The 21,153-nt window shown below is 46.5% G+C and overlaps 1 protein-coding gene across 1 annotated transcript in view; it reads left to right on the forward strand.

Annotated features, from left to right (window-relative positions):
* The first annotated feature begins 558 nt into the window (after positions 1 to 558).
* The window catches only part of LOC119433693 (aldehyde dehydrogenase, dimeric NADP-preferring-like), an 81,758-nt gene continuing 61,163 nt past the window's right edge, over positions 559 to 21,153 (forward strand). Inside the window, 8 exon segments of the mRNA XM_037700947.2 lie at positions 559 to 790; positions 1,054 to 1,100; positions 1,159 to 1,302; positions 6,131 to 6,226; positions 10,784 to 10,858; positions 10,860 to 11,006; positions 15,072 to 15,235; positions 17,461 to 17,818. Coding sequence (XP_037556875.2) covers positions 787 to 790; positions 1,054 to 1,100; positions 1,159 to 1,302; positions 6,131 to 6,226; positions 10,784 to 10,858; positions 10,860 to 11,006; positions 15,072 to 15,235; positions 17,461 to 17,818 — 1,035 coding nt within the window. The 5' untranslated portion in view covers positions 559 to 786.

A 21,153-nucleotide genomic window follows, 5' to 3' on the forward strand; every position in this document is an offset into this window, starting at 1 on the left:
ACGTATATTGGAAGCGTCTCATATGTTAACGTTGTCATTAGAAGAATGTGTGCGCTGTGTGTGGAGAGGAAGCGAGCAGCAGGCGACCCACAAATACCGCTTTGTCATATGCGTCTGTCATATGATTTTCCCGTGCGTGTCCCCGAAGAAAAATCTGTCGTCCGTTCAACCGAAGAGTACTTTCAGTTATGAGCCCGCATTGATCTCTCGAGGCAAATTTAAAAGAAACGACATAACGACAGGAAGTGTTGTTGTTGTTGCCTTGCGTGAGCTAGAAACGATATAGATACGAGGTCGCACCAGCAACAAAGCGGCAGCGAGCCAATGTCGCAACGACGGCACACATTTTTTTATTCCCGCTGAGCGCGCACACGTGCACATCTGGAATAGTCTGCGCCGCCGCCTTCAGGAGGTCACTTTGCGGCCTTGATTTCGCGTGCACGCTCTCCGAAAGTTAAGTGCAGCAGTTTTGAAAGGAAAGCGTGCGTCGCTGTTGCAAACGACGCCCGCTAGGTTCCAGCGTGGCGCTGCGGCGCCTTGTAAGCGCTGATTAAAAATACAAATTGAGAAACCTCGGCACCTCCTCCCCGCTATCGCGTTTTGCGAAGCGCTGGCCGATGTGTCGTAGTTGTGCGTTCGGCTGTGTCGCCGCTGTCCACAAGTATTCGCTCCGCCTGGGTGCGAAACGATCGTTCGGTGTTTTGTCATCGTCGTCTTGCAGCTGACATTGTTGGCAACTACCGCGAGGTGAGAGGTGCTGCTCCACGGCCGTTTTCACTCGCCGTCATGTGTACGTATACGCGTGAACCGGACTACGTTCTGCTTGTGATTGCTTTCGGTCTAGAAAGAACGCAATCTAGGTTACCGTGGCCGCGCCGTCTGCACTTTCTTCGGTGACGAAGACGGCACACGGCCGCTGCTTTTCTTCTCCCATCGAAACTCTACCGGGCACACCCCCCACTCGTCGATCATTTCAAAACTGATTTTGTTGGCGGCGCCTGGCGTTTGCTGTACTAAAAAGTTTCCGTTTTTTTTTTCTTTTACCTCTCAAAGCTGCCGGCCTTAGTGGAGGTGACGAGATGTCGAGCAGCTACTCCAAGGTAACTACTCGTTTAATCCTTGTGTGGCGCTTCGCTGACAATTGCCTCGATGTTGCAGCGCGTGGACGAGCTGCGGCGGTCCTTCAAGCTCGGCAAAACACGGCCTACCAGCTATCGCGTCGAGCAACTCAAGGCCATGGACCGATTTCTCGCCGACTACCACGACCGTTTTGTAGACGCCCTCAAGGAAGACCTGAACAAGGTCAGTCATGGTCTCGTCGTTTCGTTGTTATTGAATCAATTCTGGCAGACTGGCAGTGCTAATTTCCAGCGAAGATTTATTAAGCAAGAAAACCGTGATGATGCGTGCACAGGCAACAGAACGAAAAACGAAGCAACCGTCGCAGCGCGAAGCAGCGTTAGCATTGCTGGCATGCTCACACAGTGTAGGTAATGTTGCTCAATTGCGGAATACATTCTGACGCAGCTTGATTTTGCACGGTTCATTCTACCACGACCATTCCCACCAATTTACTAAGTTTCTGTACACTCGCAGTCTATGAATGTGTACTGTGATGACACTTCCTCGTTGTACAGGTTGGTACAAAACATTCTTCTGTGGGAGTGCCTGATAAAATGCCAGTCAGCAACATCTGACAGCTTGGGGCGAGACTGGTATTCGCGTCTTATCCGACTTGCAAGGACGGCAGTTATTGAGGCAGCCGCTTTCTGAGCTGTGGCAGTTGCCCCAGGCTTGCGCACCATAGTTTTAATCAGTTGAGGAAACGAGTCACGACACATCCAGGAAGACATTTCCTGTGCAATGCCTCTGGAACACGTGTCACTGCATCAGGCCAGGCCGTCAAGGTGTTGCCGGCTGCCGTTTCGCAAAGGTTCGCAATATTTTGTCCCTGCCTGTACTCTTGCCTGCCGACACAACTGAGCTGAAATTGACAACTATTGTGCAAAATATGGACTTCCCAAGTGAAACACGTGTATTTTTACTGTATTGAGACACACGTGTTTACCACAAATAAGTATCGTCAATCGTAAGGGCTCATAAATATGATTACAGGAAACACATGCATTACTATGAACGTTGCAGGCGCATAATACAGCAAAGATAAATTCGACAAGGCATTGCTCGCAACTCGTAAAACAATTATAATAGACCGGCATGCACACATTACACCTATAGAACACTGAGTCTAATGCGAAGGGTTCGAAAAGGGAGCATGTCAGTCTCAAGCTTTGCTGGGCGAAGGCCACAGAGTGCATGCTGGCGGAATTCATTGCAGTAGAACTGTCGTAGGTTTGCTGCACTGATGGCCGGCGAGAAAGGGTGCGGCAGACAGAAGTAGTCGGGGTAGATGCCGTCTGTCTTGTCAGCAGCGTGTGAATGGAGGCTAAGCAGTTGTACCACTCTGTCGTGTGCCCTACGACCGTCTCGTAGACAGGCTCTCAGTCTCGATAACCTCGCGTGTAGTTGCAGCCATCCCTGCGGGCCCAGTCATGCCCACCCGGTCCGGCGTTGTTTGAAAATCTTGCCCGCCTGCACCTCACTTGCGCTGTCATGAGCTATTTTTTTCTTGCATTACCCGAGGCTTCCAACTTCAGTTTTGGCGTCGTATTTTTGTCAGCTGCTCCGTGACACTTTGAGACGGGTGAGCCACGACCCTCTGTATGAAAAGAGGGTGTTTCATAAAAAAAAAAAGGCACTTCGCCCTCTCTTCGTAAACTCCACGACTGCAAAATTTCGCTGAGCTGTTCACAGCTGTGTATGTTATCTTTGGAATGTGTTTTCTCATCACACCCGATGAGTCGTTCAGGGCCCCTTTAAAGTACTAGAAAAAATACACCCTTAGGCATACGACTATTCTGATTTTATGTGATTCATGCAAGGCAAAGTGTTTCTTTGAGGTTGTTTTTTGTGAGATAATAGTTTTATCCAACAGCAACCACTTCAGTCATGGTGCAACCTGTTTTTGCCAGTCCTGATCTGCAAAGAAAAAAAAAAAAAAACTGTGGGTCAACTGCTTAGCTAGTGTTGTGTTCATTTTACTGTTTGATGGGACGTTAAATGTGCCATGAACTTTTCCTTCCCTGCAATGTGTTTTGAAAGAGACGAACATGGCTGACCGTAATGATTTGACTTAGGCACTCTGAGGAATCGCTAGAAAATGCACAAAGCATGATTCTATCATACTTGAAAATACAGCGGGAAGCTATGCAGGACAAAAAAAAAAGAAAAGATGGACAAAGTGCTTTATCGTTCTAGTCTTCTTCTTTTTCGTCCTGTGCAAGTTCTTGTGCTGTAGTTTCACGTATGGATTACCAGCACGGCCATCGTACAGTTCTTTTGATGCATAATCTGACCACTTTGACTTCCTTTCGATGGACTTGAATTATGCAACAGGCTTATAAGTAGTCCATCACAGCTTGTGACTGAAGAGGATAAAAGCATGGTAAAGTATGTTCACTACATGCTTTCTTCGTTGTGCCTGGAAGGAGCAGTGTTGTATCACTGGCGGAACAGGTATTGGGCCATCTCGCGATTCTAAAATAAGTTTTGATCATTGGTGTAAACAACTGTGCCAACACGCTTCCTCTAGGTCTTTGAAAAATAGAAATTCCTTGTAGGGGGGGGGGGGATAAGGTCGTCCATTGGATGCTGCCCAGCATATGGTTTCCATAATTCCTTTATTGCTTCAGCTTTTTGAGAGTGCAGCCACAGCGCTAATTGTAGTGATCAAGCCTGCGCATAGATGCTCCCATAACCTTTTATTATGCAGACACCTTCCCATTTGGCTGTTGTAATTGCTGCCGCAAGAGAGTGGGAAACAGCTTCAGATATGCAGGCAACAAATTGCTTCATCTGCTTACCTTCACATGAGTTGACTTTTGCACAAACCCAGCGGGGGAGGTCGGGGTTGAGGGCTCTTTCGATGGTGGGATTCCCGACCACATTTCAATGGGGAAAGCTGGAAAAACACTTTTCTGTGCATGGATTCAGGTGTGAACCCTAGGTGGTCAAAATTAGTCCCTTCACTATGCCATCTGTCACAGCCCTGAAGTTTCTTTGAGGTTAATGCATCAGTCGCTGTTTTGTGCAAGCCTTGTTCAGAGCATAAAGAGCGATGGAACAAAAAATGTTAGGCCTAACGTTAAGAGACAGGAAGACAGTAGTGTGGATGGGAGAGCAGATGGGGATAGCCGATATTCTAATTGCCGAACAAGCCGCAACAGCGTTGGCCCTGCTGGACGACGGGAGAACGACGATATATAGCAACTCGAGATCGGCGGTCGGAGCATTTGCCAAGGGTACTGTCTCGAAACCGGCCTTGCGGATCCTACGGGTCAAGGAAATCAAGCAACACACAATCGTCTGGTTCCCCGCTCACATGGTACAGATCGAGGGCACCCTGTCCAACCTCAATGAGTCGGCCCACAGAGCTGCGCGAGGAGTCGTCGACCGCGTAGCTACCGGATGGCGCGGCGCTGAGGTTCCGGACAACAGACAGTACCCCTGCCTCGTACAAAGAACTCGCTAAGTACTCTTATCTGGAAGGCGGAAATATCTGCCACCGCACAGTAAATTGAACAAGCCTCAGGCATTGACACTCAGACTCTTGCAGGTCCTGGCATACCCTAGCCCCGCACTGTTACATAGGATCTATCCCGAAATTCAAACGTCAAACACTTGCGCGCTTTGCTCAGACTTTGCCTGCCAACTTAGAACCCATGCTCTGGCGGTGCATCGCATTACGGGGTGACGAAGATGTTACGTCGTCCAAGTGGGAGGCTGCTCTACACAGTCTGGATTTTGAAGCACAACTATGGGCAGTCCAACGGGCCCGCGACGTGGCGGAGAGGCTAGGCCTGTCTGCCCTGACGTGGGAGTGACCCGCTACGTGCTAGTGCACGTTCTGAAGGACCTCAATAAAGTTTTTCTATTCCATTAACAGAAAAAAATGGAACTGGGCAGGCCATGTAACGCGTAGGATGGATAACCGGTGGACCATTACAGTTACAGAATTGGTGCCAAGAGAAGGGAAACTCAGTCGAGAACGGCAGAAAGCTAGGTGGGGCGATGAAATTAGCAAATTTGCAGGTGGAAATTGGAATCAGCAACAGGGGTAATTGGAAATTGCAGGGAGAAGCCTTCGTCCTGCAGTGGACATAAATATAGGCTGCTACTGATGATGATGATGATGATGTTCAGAGCTGAGAAGTGCACCATGCCCTTTCTTCCTGGCAATGTCTTGTCATCTGTCACAGCCCTGAAGTTTCTTTGGGGTATTAAACCTGATGAATCAGCTTTGTCTGCTTGAGGCATTTTTCATCCACAGCATTTGATTAATACAGCTGCATATCCTCTGCTTATCGTGTCATGTATGGCAAATCAGTTCTGCCAAAGATTTGTGCGAAGGAAAATTGTCATCCACCCAACCTTGGCTACAAAGAAACCCATGTGGGTTTCTCCGAAAGAAAGCTTTGCTGGTGAAGAAAACTTCCTTCTGGTTCGGGATCAAACCCGGAACGTTTACAGGGTGGTCCATGGGGGCTTTCACACTTGGGATGATCAAATTTGAGTGGGTTTTCCCAGAGCTTTCTTGTGCGACCCACCTGAACACCATTCTGCTTGGAATACAACGCATCTAGCATTCTAGTGTTGGCTTGCTGATAGATGTTCTTGCTCAAGCTTTTTCTTTTTTGTCTCAAAATAAGTCCCACTGTGCTGCTTGAGCCAATGCCCTTCCTGTTCAGGAACAACAAGTGCAAACAACTAAATATGGCAAATCATTTCTGAGAAAGGCCACAAGGGGGAGGCAATTTCATGAAAGGGAAAACAATTTCATGGATTCAGCTGTAGCACCAAGTTACAAAGGAAACTGGTTTCACAGAAAATGGGTTTCCTGTGTAGCTCTTTGCTGCAGTCAGGTGCAAGACAATTGTTTTCCCTTTCCTGAACTTTCCTCCACCTCACAACATGTCAACATGATTGTTATGAGCTGTGCCACTGTGCTTGGTTGAAAATGTCTGCCTGTTAGCTGTTAGTGTGGCAATGCTTAGGAGTGCATTTCTTTCAGAACAAGTTCGAGAGCATTCTCTTCGAGATCCAGTACACCCGCAACGAAATAAAGGGTACGATCATGGAGTTAGACAAGTGGGTCAAGCCGGAAAAGGTCAGTTCCCCTCCTTATTGAGTGAACAGGAAAGGAAGTGCAAGTTGAGATTCAGTTTTCTGTCGTTTTAGGGGCCATATGCATTGAACTTAACATTTGCTTACTAACTATAAAAGCATGTGGTGTCAAAGCATGTTCCATGCTGCCATTTTAGCTGACACAGCAGACCACATGACCTTTGGGGAGGGCGTTCTTGTCTGACATATGGCACTCCCTCTTTCCACCATAACGTGGGGGGTGTGATTGGTGGAATTCTCTTGCAGCTCGCACGTATGCATCCGAAACATGGCTGTGTGGCTGTACGTAATCGCAGGCTTAGTTTAGCCAGGTTTAATGGGGCAGCATTAGAATGGTCATGCGAACGAAAAGCCGTTTGTCAGCTTGTGTATAGAGTTGAGTGGACAAAGTCGGGACGGAGGGGGGGTCTTGGCTGGCAACGACCGACCCTGTCGGGGCCTTGAGCCATCAGTCTGTACGTGCAACAAAGGTGCCATTTTTTATGCCCTACCTTGTCGCAATTTACAAAACAAAGGTGCAATGTAGTGGCCTGACTAACATGGCTACCAATACAGATGGAGTTACTGGGAACGGTTGGGGCCTACAGCAGAACTAGAATGAGAAAAACGAAACCGTCTTTATGTTTGTGACAGTCATCAATGCAACAGAAAACAAAAAGTAAAGATGTGCAAACAAGCTGTCAATCATTATGAAAAGCACGGTCAGTAAACAAAATACAACAATCTTTGTAAACAAAATACATACTAGCATTGTTGAAGGCATATCTGACCACGATATTCCAATATGTCACCTACCTCTGTCATTTAGTATACCAAAAAGATGTTTAGAAAGCACCATTATCGACTTTGCGAAATCTGACGACGCCAATGTATTGACGTACATGGCACATGAATTCACAGTTTTTGCAGAAATGGCTTGTAATCCTTCGGCAGACGCAAATTGCCTCTGGATTAAGTTTAAGACCGTAATACATGACTGCATTGAACAATTTATACCGTTAAAAACAAGAAAACCGCGGAAATACAACCCATGGGTAACGCGTGAGGTAATTCATGCCAAACGAAAAGTGAAAAGGTTACGTCGGTCTTTGAAGGACACTAAAAATCAATCACTCCAGACATCAAAGTTGATTACCGCCAAGGCAGAACTCAAAATGAGATTAAGCAACTCCAGAAAAGAATACTTTAATACTACCCTGCCTAACTTCGTAAAAGGTAATCCACACAGATTTTGGAATCACTTTCGTGCACGCAAAGTAATCACGCCAGAACGACCCCACGAAGAAAAAGTTTCTGAAGCTAATGCATACAACAAGTACTTCCAATCGGTATTTACTGCAGATAACGGATTTGTCCCCGCAATAATTTCTACAGGTTTCACCATCGACTCACTAAACATAACTGACTCAGGAATTTTTAACCTTCTACTCGGATTAGACACGAAAAAATCTAGTGGCCCTGACGACGTCCCGAACGAATTTTTAAAGCGATACGCAGAATGGTGCAGCAGATATCTTGGCATTCTCTATCGCATGTCACTTACAACCGGTCGTGTGCCACATGACTGGAAAAAAGCAAAGATAATCCCAATCCATAAATCAGGTGACACGAACTCTCCTTCCAACTACAGACCGATATCACTTACCAGTACATCATGCAAGATACTGGAGCATATAATTTTAAAACACCTAACAACATATTTAGAAGAGAATGGCATACTAACAGCCAATCAGCATGGGTTTCGACGCGGAATGTCAACGGTAACACAGCTGACAGAAGTTATACACGACCTAGCACAGGCTATTGACAACCGCGGTCAAACAGACATAATATTTCTAGATTTCAGCAAAGCATTCGATTGTGTGTGTCACAACAAGCTAATTGCAAAATTGGAGTCAATTATTGGAAACGGAAGCATTACAGCCTGGATTAGAGATTTTTTATCACAACGTTCACAGTTCGTTTTCCATGATCAAGCATCATCTGATACAGTTCCTGTCACATCTGGCGTTCCCCAGGGCTCGGTCTTGGGGCCCTTACTATTTTTAATTTACATCAATGACATCGTCACTAACATAGAATGCAGCATAAAGCTTTTTGCAGATGATTGCATTATATATAAAGAAATAAGAAGTTATGAAGATCACCTGACTTTGAACAGATGCCTTAACGTGATAAATGCCTGGTGTGAACAATGGCAAATGTTTATTAACACTAAGAAATCGGTGTCAATGGTAGTAACAACAAAGAAAATTAAGTCAGAATTCACCTACTTTCTCAATGGTGCACCCCTAACTAAAGTTCAGCAACACAAGTATCTAGGACTGACTCTATCATCTGACTTGAAGTGGAACAGGCACATTGCCAACATCACTTCAGCAGCCACTCGTAAGCTTTTCTTCCTTAAAAGGTCCCTGAAATCTGCTCCTAGTCATATCAAACTGCTATGCTATAAAACCTTTGTGCGGCCAGTACTAGAATACGCCAACACTGTTTGGTTTCCTCACACAAAGACAAACATAACCGAAGTGGAAAAAGTTCAGAGGAAAGCAATACGGTTTATTCACAACAAGTACAAAACCACTGACTCGCCCACAGAACTCCTGGCTTCATCCGCAATGGACACACTGGTGATCAGAGCAAAGCAAGCTCGGCTAAAATTCATACATAACCTGTTGCACAACCGCTTTAACATAAATTCTTCAAAATATATTACTTTCTCTACGTCCCGTATTTCACGTCATAAGCATAATAAAATGTTAGTTGAGTACCCTTGTAAAACGGACACAATTAAATACTCTTTTTTCCCTACTGCTGTTAGGGAGTGGAACAACCTCGACTCAGCAACAGCTGACATAGAATTATCATCAATTTTTAGTAACATGATAGAAAAGATTAAGGAATAACTGCTAGAACAGCTTTCGTCTTATGCAATTTTTTTACAATGTTTAGATCAATCTCTTATGTTAGATTGTATTAAGTTACACACTGTTAGGTTGTAAATAGTTGTGTTGCATTTATACTTCATGAGATTGTATTGTATCACAATTTAAATAGTTGTGTTGCGTTTATGTTTCATGAGATTGTATTGTATCACAGTTTATTGTATTTATCACATTTTCTTTCCTCTTAGCGTCAGAGTTGACTTCACTAATTAAATGCATGAAACGATGTCTTTTTTTTCTGCATCTTTATTTTTCCAGACTGTACTGTGTAGCTACATGTAGCGTATTTAACTTTTTGTACTTTGTATACACGTGTCCTGTGAAAAAATGCTGTATTAACGCTTACATTGTAACAATATGCCCACCTGCTATGGTCTCGATAAAGAGACTGGCAGTATTGAAAATAAATAATAAATAAATAAAATAAAAGGAAATCTAGTGTATTCTTGTTATCTAGTAGGAAAAGAGAAAGCAAAATTCTGGATGTTTGGCTGTCCCAGCTAGGTAAGTTGGGACATTTATTCAAACGATATTACTTTGCCGTCATATGCGGGACAGTTGGCACCCCTTCTTGTGTATGGCAAGTGAGGGGAAAGAAGTGGAGGGAGGGCCGATTCGGGTGGAAGGGGACAGGGCACCTGACAAAGGGGCCACACGCAGCACGCTGGAATGCAGCCCGCACAGTTGGCACTCGGCCTTCAGCAGATACACGTTGCTCCCAGGCAAGCCTGGACACCTGTCGTGTGTTCTGATAGTCGTGTTAGTGGCTGTGTTTGTGTGTTGCATAGTTAAAGGCAACGGTGGATGCCGCGCCTTCTATGGAGGAAAACTAATGTTAATGCATTACTGTCGCATGAATCCCATTGATGGCCCTTATTTTTTTCTTAGCATTTAGTGCCACTGAGTTTTGTTTTGCCTTTCTATTACATTTATTCTGTAGTTCCAACGTGGTAGCTTACAGCCACACTCCTTATCCCGCCCCTACGGGCAGCACATGCCGCCTATGTTATAGAGAGTCGTTGGAGTTGCGCTAACACTTGACAAATAATATTAAGGCAGAAAAAAGACATGGCAAAAAGGAAGGTCAAACACGGGATGCATCCGCTCAATCTGACTTGGTCAAATTGTTCTCTGTCAAAGCATGTCATAAATTGCAAAATGAAGTATGGCCTTCATAATTATGAAAAAATGTTCAATTCACTAGTACCAGCAGTTGTGGAGACATTCTGTGGTCAACTATTGCAGGAAGCATACATGAATATTTTGGGAACTATGTGGAGAGTTTGCTCAGCTACCATCGCAAGAAAACCAGGAAAAGTACTGGTTCACAATGTTGTTGGTACAATATTGTGTACTGCATGCTTTCATAATGCATGTTAGATTTTGCAGGCTAGCAGATGTTGAGCAACATTGAAGGTGCTGCAATTGTACCGGCAAATTCAAAGAGTAGGTGCAAGAATGTTTGGCAAAAGGAAGACTGGTCCTGTTGGAGCTGTACACTTATGTGGTCCCAGTTTGGCCATCTCCAACCATTTTAGTGCTGCCGTGTGGGTGAATCGAAGAAGAGGTGTTGAGGCTCCGAATGGTTCATGCAGGCACCCAAGAATATCATGCTGCTCATGGACCAGGCATTGATCCACAGCGAGCCGTATGGAGTGGCCCTTGTGATAGGCTGCCTGGAACTACCCGCTGCAGCTGACGCTGTGCCCCCTCATTGGGGCCATTGCAGCTGGCAACTGTGCCGTGATTAAGCCGTCCGAACAGGCTCCGGCCACGGCCAGGCTTCTCCAGGAAATGGTGCCCAAGTACCTGGACCCCGTGAGTGCAAATCTTTGGCTCGTCTTCATTTGGTAGCATTCCCTTCTTTGTGCTTTTCCCACCATGTAGTAGATGGAAAAGCTGCACTGCACATTAGATACTGCGGGCACGGCCACTTGGGATGTTGCGTTTACCAGAAAAGGATGGGCACTATGTAGATACTGGAGGTTGGTTCCCTTAACGGACACTAAAGCAAATATTGGGTCAAGATAAAGTGAAAGGTTAATGCACGAGAACGTCCAAGGCACCAATATTATCGAGAACAGAGTTTTAGTAATCAGGAAATTGAGGTAAATTTAGGGCACGGTTTCAGACTCCACTGGAACGTTTTAGTACTAGACCAATTATGTAATAACTCCTTATAAGTCTGTTATTTACACTGAGTCACTGATAATAAAAAAATCATTGCATTGCATTATAACACGGAAGAAAATGCTCCTTGTCTACGCCTGTTCGATTGTTAGAAAAAAGCTCATTGACCTTACCCTTGACAATGATACAGCATGCAGTCAAGAGGTTGTTTTGGCTCAGCACCACGGCTGCCTATGCATTTATGTTTTGGTAGTTTCTTTATTGCGTAGGACTGCGCTTGCTTTCCTGGCTCATGAAGCTCGTAATAACGAGGCAACACATGAAGGGCACACAATGTTCAAGGGACAAGTAACGCGATAGAAGGACGCTGTTGTACTGTCGCCACTCACTTTGGGACAAGTATACATTGGCACGATATTGAGAAAAAATGAGTTGCAACGAAATTTCATTGTCTGAATCAATACAATTGCACACCCGTAAAATAATTTCAAGCGTGCAGGGTACTAGATCGACTTTTAAATGTGTCATTACCAGCAAAAATGCACATACTGTATTAACTCGAATCTAACGCGCTTTTTTCTCTATAAAACAGGTCCAAAAATTACGTGCGCGTTAGAATCGAGTATGACCCTAAATCTGCGCTACTAGTATATAGCCATCGGCATCTCAAGATGGCCGCCTCTTGCGTGCTTCGAGCCTAGCTGTCATAGCTTTCACCATGTGCTGCAGTACATGTGCTTAGGCATTTGTCTACCGTCTGTCTTCCCGTTTTCTGCGTTTGCGCTATCAACATGATCTGCCGAGTTCATCACGATGCCACATTTAAAAGGAAAGTGATCAGGTGCGCGGAGACTGACGGAAATCGGGCCGCATCACGGGCGTTCGGCGAATCCGAAACTAGCGTGCAGGACTGGCACAAACAGGAAGAGAAAATTTTTGTCAGCAACGCAGCACGGAAGGGCTTTAGTGGACCGAAGCGGAACGTATTGTGCGACGATCGCCTTAGCCTTATCTTGAAAGCGATCTGCGACGGGGAGAGTCAGTCGCGCGCTGTGTTTTCACCGCTTATATTTCACGTTGAAGCGACAGGCGTGCTAGCACGAAGGTCAATTCGCTCGCCGCGCTTCGTCACTCGCGTTTTGACAGCTAGTTTCCACGGTCAACAGTGAGATTTGTTCATGTTTGCTTGTGCGCGCGTGACACTGTTTTTGTTAATTTAGTTAATAAGCGAATGTTTGCAAGTTTATATGGCTGATAAAACTGCTATCCTTATTTCGCATAGCTGTCTACTAATTTGCTATTGCAATCGGTGCTTCGCCTTTCGGGCGAAACTGCAACTTTTTTTAAATTCATTCCAACTTTAGTTCATCGGGAGTAAATCTTTTTTCAAATGAGAGAAAGTTATATTTTTGTATAAAAGCATGAGGTGCGCGGTACTGTAAAGGATTTTTTCGGTCATGGAAAACGGGTGCGCGTTACAATCGAGGGTGCATTAGAATCGAGTAAATACGTTATGTTGCCAGTGGTAAACGATGTGGCGCCATCTGACAGCTAAGAATCAACACTTTTGTGACTCCATGGTGCAATCTTGGTGTGAAATGAGCCGAAGCAAAGGCGGATTTTGCCATTTACTTCTTGCCGTCACGAAGGAGAACGAGTAGCAAGAGCGAATTCGGAACGAGGCAGGCACTCTTGTGGCTGTCCATTACACAATCGTGTGGCAACGGGCGGGCTATTGCGTGGACTTGTGGGCGACAAGCAAAATTTCTGCAAGCAGCAGAAAATTTCGCTTCCATGTGATATCTTGGGATGCTGTTGAAGTTTTGTTCATTTGCCTTTTGTGTCATCGCTCGGATATGTTTTGTGAAAAAAAGAAAGAGAGCCGGTTGTGGGGCGCCATTTTACTCACCGACGGACATAAAGGGTGGTAATGGTGTATGGAACGTCGCAACTCCGTGCTTGTGGGCGAGTGATTTGCACTCGAGGTTGAATGGGGACCCGTCGGACACAACCAAGCTAATGCCGAGTGCGAGACCGCTCAAGTCGGTGTGAACTGTCTAAAAAAGATATAAAATAAAATGATATAAAAGATATCATTCTTTGTGTTTGTGCTGCTGCTGCTTTCCATGCAGGTTCGGCACGAAAATTCGAAAAAGAAACACTTACAGTATTTACTCGATTCTAACGTGCCCTCGATTGTAATGCGCACCCGTTTTCCGTTTTCGTCGAAGCACTCATCCTTGGATGTCGCATCAGGTACTGGATGCGTGGACGCGTGTCGTTTAGCACAAGTGCGAGGTTGGTGAGGCATCGGAAACGAAAAGCGAGCGACACGATGGCATCGTATAGTGTCACCTAGTGTCAGGTTAGTGAAGCAAAGTGCAGAGACTTGTGCAGTAACCAAAGAGTGGCGCTGCCAGTGCGTTGAAAAACAAAAAAAAAAACATTTTTTTTCCCCTTCGGCAACATCAACTGGAAAAGGAGAGGATTGGTGAGCTAGGCCAGCTGCAGCAAGCAGTGGGATCAGGGGCGCGATCTTGTACGCGTTCCAAAATGGAACGGAGGCGTTCCGTTCCATCGAGCCACACACGATTGGTCAATTTCAACCGCGACGTTCAAATTGACCAATCGTGTGCGGCTCGATGGAACGGAACGCCTCCGTTCCATTTTGGAACGCGTACAAGATCACGCCCCAGGTTTGAATGAATGAAGGGAGGGGGAAAGGTCACGCCCGCGGCGGCAAAATCGCCGGGTTGAGGGATGCAGGCCCGCCTATCGCACTCGTGCGCTCACTCTCGCACTCACTCTCGCCTCGCAGTCGCCGTCAATTCGAGCGCGTCAAGCGCGATGCCGCCGCTGCTTCGCATTGCGTCGCGGCGGAGAAGGTGCTTCCGGTTGCTGCTCGCGCAAAAATGACAAAACTTGGGGCAAAATCCCTAGGTTGTCGGTGGGGAAAATTCGTTATTTCGAGGGGGTCGTCCGCTGCCACTTCGTTACGTAGAGGTCTCAAATACATGTTCTTCTATGGAGTAAGGGCGGGGAATAGAAAAACTTCATTATGTCAAGGAATTCGTTATATGGAGGTTCGTTATAAGCAGGTTTAACTGTATATATTCTGTGCCTATATATGTCAGTGTGTCAGCAATGAAACTCTGTCATTAATTGTGCATTATTTTGTCATAGCATTCTAGCTTTGTTGCTTATTTTCAGCTCATGTGACTTGTGAGGCATTGTTTGTTTTGTTTTCAGCTCGTCGGACGTGCCTGTACTTGTGTGCAGTAAAAATATTCGTTGAGTGTTTGCATGTGTCCTCGTTCATGTTTTGTTCTCGCACCCTAGTTTCCCCAATGATTGCTTTTCTTGGGCCCCTGAAAAGCATTTATTTTCTTGTGGTAACCAAACCTTGAAACCTACTGGGACAGGTCAGGTGTTATCTCCAACGTGAGGTTAGCTCCAAAGCCTTCACGGCCCTCTCCTTAAGCTGATCAGAGAAATATTGTTTGCAGGCATTGTTCCAGACATTGGTCAGCCACAAGTGTAGGCCAACGTCGTACTTGGAAAGATCCCGAGCATCCCATACAACAGTACCAAGTTATACGTTCACGAATAATCAACAGCAGAGGCACTTCTAACATTTGCAACATACAATAAATAATTGAAGCAAACTTTATGTACTGGCATGCTTAGTCTTCTGAGCAGGCTTTTGGGACTTGTCATTCTCATTCTCGGGCGGCTTTCTTCTTGGTAATGCAGGAGTGCTTTGCTGTCATTGTTGGGGGCCCCAAGGAGTCTGCCGAACTTCTGACCGAGAAGTTCGACTACATCTTCTACACGGGCTCCACTCAGGTGGGCAAGCTCATCTATGCTGCTGCCCAGAAGCACCTCACGCCAGTCACCCTTGAACTGGGCGGCAAAAGGTGGGCAGAATTTCTAATCCCAGCTTCACAGTACAGTATAGACCACTTATAATGTAACTAACCGCTTATAGTGCACGACCGGATATAGTGCGGTCTTTTCAGACTCCCGTTAATTTTCCCATAACACTCCATGTATACACATATTGCTTATAGTGCAGTTGCGGGAAACGAAATACCGGTTACAGTGCGGCTGCCTGGGAGTACGGAAGTCAGCGGAGACGGCGAACGCTCCCCTCAAACGGGCGCCCCAAGGAGTGCGCGAGGAAGAAAGAGAGACGAAGTGGAGGAGAAGGGCACGTGGTGCGAATGAACAGCCAGTGAGGCTGGAACCAGGATCTTGAGTGCGAGTCGTGAAATATCACAACGCACATAGCGAGTGATGGCGACGAAACTGCCAACGCCGGCCAGCGCTCGCTTCACGATAACGGCAGTAAACGAAACTTCGGGGAGTGGGCGGCGCCTGCACGGCACGGCGAAGGGCGCACGCGGAGACCGTGGAATGTGAGGGAGGAGGGCGGCCGGGAAGCAGATTTCTCCTCGGGAACTCCGCCGCTTCGGTGGCTCCCCTCACCCTCCCTAGTAACTCCCTCACTTTCGTCTGTCACCGTGCGCGCCCGCCGCTCCAGCCGGCCCGGTGCCAGCTCCCCGGAGTATTGTTTTCTGCCGTTATCGGGAAGCGGGCGTTTGCCGGCATGGGGGGGGGTGGGGCAGTTTCGTTGGCCGGCCTGGGACAGCGCCGCTGCTTCCCTTTTCGCTGTAGCCGCAGCGTGCAAGGTCTACACGTGACTAGAAAGTAGAGGAAGCATAAAGGAGATAGAAGGGTTCACTGCCATTTTCTACGTGTGGATACGGTAGCTTGGCTGAGACGTCGGCACGTACACGCGGCTTCCAGCGCAATGCAGATTCGGCGACCTTGCCATTTGAGAGAGGGTGAAATTTTTGCTGTGTTTTTTCTTTATTTTTTTTCTTTTCTTTTTTTTTCTTTTTTTTTTTGTTCATGTGCGACATTGAGGGGTCTCTCCTAAGCTTTTACTCTATGGCGGTGCCGGAGCAACGCCGGTCGGAGGCGCCGCCGCTTGAATTATTTTGAATTAATGAGATGCAACTGTAAATTGAATGCAAACGTTCTAGCCGCATTCCTCGACTGTCGTATACGCGTGGCGGCTCGGTGCACATGTTTTGCATATGTGCGGGCCTTGAAAATTGTTGCTTTGGTTATAGTGTGGATATTTGCGACTCCGGTGACTTACACTATAAGTGGTCTACACTGTATATGGGACGGATTTTAATCCTTTTGTGTCCCCTTATGTGAACGTGTCTGTTGCACTGTAGCTACCATGAAGCTTCACCAACTCGCACAATCTTCCATCTTATTGAAGGATTTTAATGCCAAGCCCACCACAGTTTTGGGTCAGTTGGTTGGTCAATATCCGAGCCAAGACAGAGTGGTGGATTCCCCGCTGCAGCAACTTTTGGTCAAGTGACTTGGACTGTTCGGGCATCCCGCAACATCTCGTGGAAGTGGAATTCTGCGCTACTTGCAGTTTGTGTGAGGTTTGCCAGCCAGCAAAACCAGTGCAGCACTACGGGATAACGAAATACTGAAACGCGAAAGCGCGGGCGGCACAGAGTCTTGCGAAAATGAAACTTTTCGACCGCATGTGTCGTCGTCAAGGGTAATTTCAAAGTGTTCTTTTTTATAAAAATGAAATAGAACTGGACAAGTACCATTTTCTTTATTCTTATAATGCAATACAATAACATTGTTATAACGAGTGGTTGAGTACTAGTGACAGAATTTGAATGAGAAGTGCCTTCGCCATCGGGCAAGCACTTGAATGTCTCGGGAGAGTCTCTAATTGTGTCCTGTATTTACCTCAATTTCTCGATTACTAAGGCTCTGTTCGCAAGAATATTAGCGCCTTGGAGATTCTCAAGCGCTGATCTATCACTTAAGCTTGACTTAATATGTGCCTTTAGTGTCCCTTTAGCAGCAGCATTGAGTTCTACAAAATACATTTGTGTTGTTTTCTTGTAATTGCATATTCTTTGGTTATGAAAATGAACTTGAACTGGTTTGAACTGTTCGGTTTTTGCCCCGGAGTTGAATCGGAACTGAGCCATTTTCGGTGAACCGAAACGAAAACTGGGATGAAAAAAATTTCTGTTGGACACTCTGCCCGTAGTGATGTGTGAAAAGGTGCTGTTGTCTTGTGGTGGTGCAGCCCCGTATATGTCGACGCGGCAGTGGACCTGGAGGTGGCCTGCCGCCGCCTCATGTGGGGCAAGTACGTCAATGCGGGCCAGACGTGCATAGCGCCCGACTACGTACTCTGCCACACGGCCGTGTACGCGCAGTTTGTGGACACGTGCAAGAAGGTCATCACAGAGTTCTACACGGAGCACCCCAAGGACAGTGCCGACCTGGGTCGCATTGTCAACACCAACCACTGTCGAAGGATAGCCAAGCTTCTTGAGGGACTGCCCATTGCATTTGGCGGGGACGTGGACGTGGACAGCAAGTACGTGGCACCCACCCTGGTCACCGAGGTCAAAGTCACCGACCCTGTCATGCAAGAGGAGGTGGGTGTCTAGGAAACTAGAGAAAAGTCGGCAAAATTCCGAAGTTGTTGGGGAATTTTTTTTCAATTAGCCAAGTGGATCAAGGAAAATGGTTTAGTTAGCTGTGCAAGTTGCAAAATCATGTAGCTTGGTTACTCTGCAGAGTTGTTAAGCTCTTGTGCAGCACCCTAAGTTGGCTTTTCCGCATAAAAAGTCTGTCCTTAATTGCCATATTAAAAAATCTATTCTTAAATCATGTGCAACACTTGCAAGACAGTACAACTCATTGTGTTACAGTTAACGTGCAGGGCTTGCCATGCAGTGATACTGAAACTTGGACGTGTCAGTAAAACCAACAGGATTCGAAAGGGCCAGTCACATTCTGGTGAAAACCAACAGGAATTGAAAGGGCTAATCACATTCTGGGAAAAACCCCAGAATATGACTGGCCCTTCCAATTCCTGTTGGTTTTACACACATCCAAGTTCCAGTGACAAGTATGGCTTCAAAACCACAGAATGTGATGGCAATTTTTAGTATGGCTTATTTATCACCAGCGTTATTGCAATAAGCATCTTTAGCTATCTGCTTGACAGCTCGAGTGGCGCAGTGCATATCGCCATGGATATCCACTGTGCAAGCTTTCATATAAGCAATAACCCAAAAGCACTGCTGCTCTCCGGCGCCTCTTGGAGTGGGACCAGTACAAGTGCACGTTGCTTGCAGAAACGAATGCAGCCCTCCATTGGCACAGTGGCTCAACGAAATACACACCCCTGGCACTGCACCCGTGCATGGCCAGGAGGGGCGGGGGATACAGGGAAAGCACAGGTGTTGCTTCAAAACGCAGGTCTGCCGCTTTCGGAGATAGTTTAACTTTCGCGAGAGATCAGCTCTGGGTTAGTTGTTGTTGGGCGAGTTGGTTCATGGCCTAGAAGGAAAAAATAGTTGCGCCAGTCTGTGTTCTCGTCCTCGTTTGTTTTGCGCTATTTCTTCCTTCTCGGCACTGGGCTCATCGAAGTATATGGCCGACAGCGTCCTTGGCACTTAACGTAAATGGCGAGCTTGTCACAGCGCCAGAAACGCTGTCGTCTATATATGTGGGCATGTCTGGTGCAGAGTCCTGCGAAATCTCACGAAAGTGAAACTATCACTGAAAATGACCATCCAAGCATGCCGCTTTCAGCAAGTGTCCACAGCAACGGACATTGGTGATGGTGTACGCTTAGTAGGTGACGCGCTTGTGAGCGCGTTTCAATGAAGTGATGCCGATTTTGTGGAGTAGCAGATCACTGTGCAGACGCGCACTTAGGCATCGGGGAAAGCTGGACGAGTTCTCTGCACAGGCGCCATGTCAGCCACTGTGTTCCCTGTCAAATTTATCAAAGTACTCCTTTGGTATTGCCACCATGGTGTATTGCTTCTGTGTTGATCACTTGGTTGTGCCAGAGAACTGGAATTTTTTCAGTGCTAAAACTTCCTAGCGCATATTTTAGTGAGCATTTACTGTAGGATGACATTTATTTCTTCGTAGGTAGTGGCGGTGCTTGTCAGGTGACTCAAATTTGTACATGGCACTACCGTTTAGTGTGTAGTTATGCCAACGGATGGAGCGAAGGGAAGCGCAGTCGAGGTCGGCAGAAAACCAGATGGGATGACGAAGTTAGGAAATTTGCAGGCGCAAGTTGGAATACGCTAGCGCAAGACAGGGGTGATTGGAGATCGCAGGGAGAGGCCTTCGTCCTGCAGTGGACATAAAATATAGGCTGATGATGATGATGATGATGCCACCTTCCCACCAGGTTTCACTGCACAAGTGTTTACACAGTCTTGTTATCTCGCTATTATTGAATCATTTGTGGTTAAAGGGATATGTAGTGAATAAAAATTTTGCCACCCAGATGTGTAATCCAAATAAAAGCTAGGGCACTGAAAGTCGTAAATACAGCACTGTTTCTGGAAAGAAATTGATGGAATGGTAAATTTAATTATTTTCTCATGGACTACTGCTCCTAACAGCCACGGCACAAAATGCAGGATGTGACGTCAATTGTACCTGGTACTGTTGCCAAGTCCTCCGAGATCGCATAGAGCGATCTTGGAGGCCAAGTTGCTCCACTTACTGTATTTACTCGAATCTAACGCGCACTTTTTTCTGATAAAACAGGTCCAAAAATTGCGAGCGCGTTAGAATTGAGTACGACCCTAAATCTGCGATACCATATAGCCGTCGGCATTTCAGTATGGCCGCCTCGCATGCACGTCGAGCCTAGCTACTCTCTAGCCTAGCTACCGTAGCTTCCTCCGTGTGCTGCAGTACACGTGGCGTAAGTCTACCATCTGTCTTCACGTTCTCTGTGTCTGTTCTATCAGCATGAAGTACCGAGTTCATCATGATGCCGCATTTAAAAGGAAAGTGATCGTGTGTGCGGAGACGGACGGAAATCGGGCTGCATCATGGGTGTTCGGAAAATCCGAAACTTGCGTGCGGGACTGGCGCAAACAGAGGAGAGGATTTTCGCCAGTAAAGCAATGCGGAACGGTTTCAGTGGACCGAAGCAGGATGTAATCTGCGACGATCCACTTTGGCGATATGATCGCCTTGGCCCTATCTTCTATGCATTCTGTGACGGAGAAAATCTGCCGCGCGCCGTGTTTTCGCCAAGTTGAAACGAGAGGCATGCTAGCACGAAGGGCAATTCGCTCGCCGCACTTTGTCACTCCAGCGTTTTGACAGTTTGTTTCCGCGGTCAACGAGCGAGATGTGTTCAGCTTGTGCACGTGTGACACCTTGCTTGGTAATTTATTTAGTAAGCGAATGGTTGCAAGTTTATACGGCCAATAAAACTGCTATCCTTACTTCGTATCATCATCATCATCAGCCTATATTTATGTCCACAGCAGGACGAAGGCCTCTCCCTGCGATCTCCAATTACCCCTGTCTCGCACTAGCGTATTCCAACTTGCGCCTGCGAATTTCCTAACTTCATCATCCCATCTGGTTTTCTGCCTACCTTGACTGCGCTTCCCTTCTCTTGGTATCCATTGTGTAACCCTAATGGTCCACCGGTTATCCATCCTACGCATTACATGTCCCGCCCAGCTCCATTTCTTGCGCCTAATGTCAACTAGAATATTGTCTATCCCCGTTTGTTCTCTGATCCACACCGCTCTCTTCCTGTCTCTTAACGTTACTCCTAAGATTTTTCGTTCCATCGCTCTTTGTGCGGTCCTTAACTTGTTCTCGAGCTTCTTTGTTAACCTCCATGTTTCTGCCCCATATGTTAGCACCGGTAGAACGCAATGATTGTACACTTTTCTTTTCTTCAACGACAGTGGTAAGCTCCCAGTCAGGA

The sequence above is a fragment of the Dermacentor silvarum genome, chromosome 11, assembly GCF_013339745.2.
Source record: "Dermacentor silvarum isolate Dsil-2018 chromosome 11, BIME_Dsil_1.4, whole genome shotgun sequence".
Classification (NCBI taxonomy): domain Eukaryota; kingdom Metazoa; phylum Arthropoda; class Arachnida; order Ixodida; family Ixodidae; genus Dermacentor; species Dermacentor silvarum.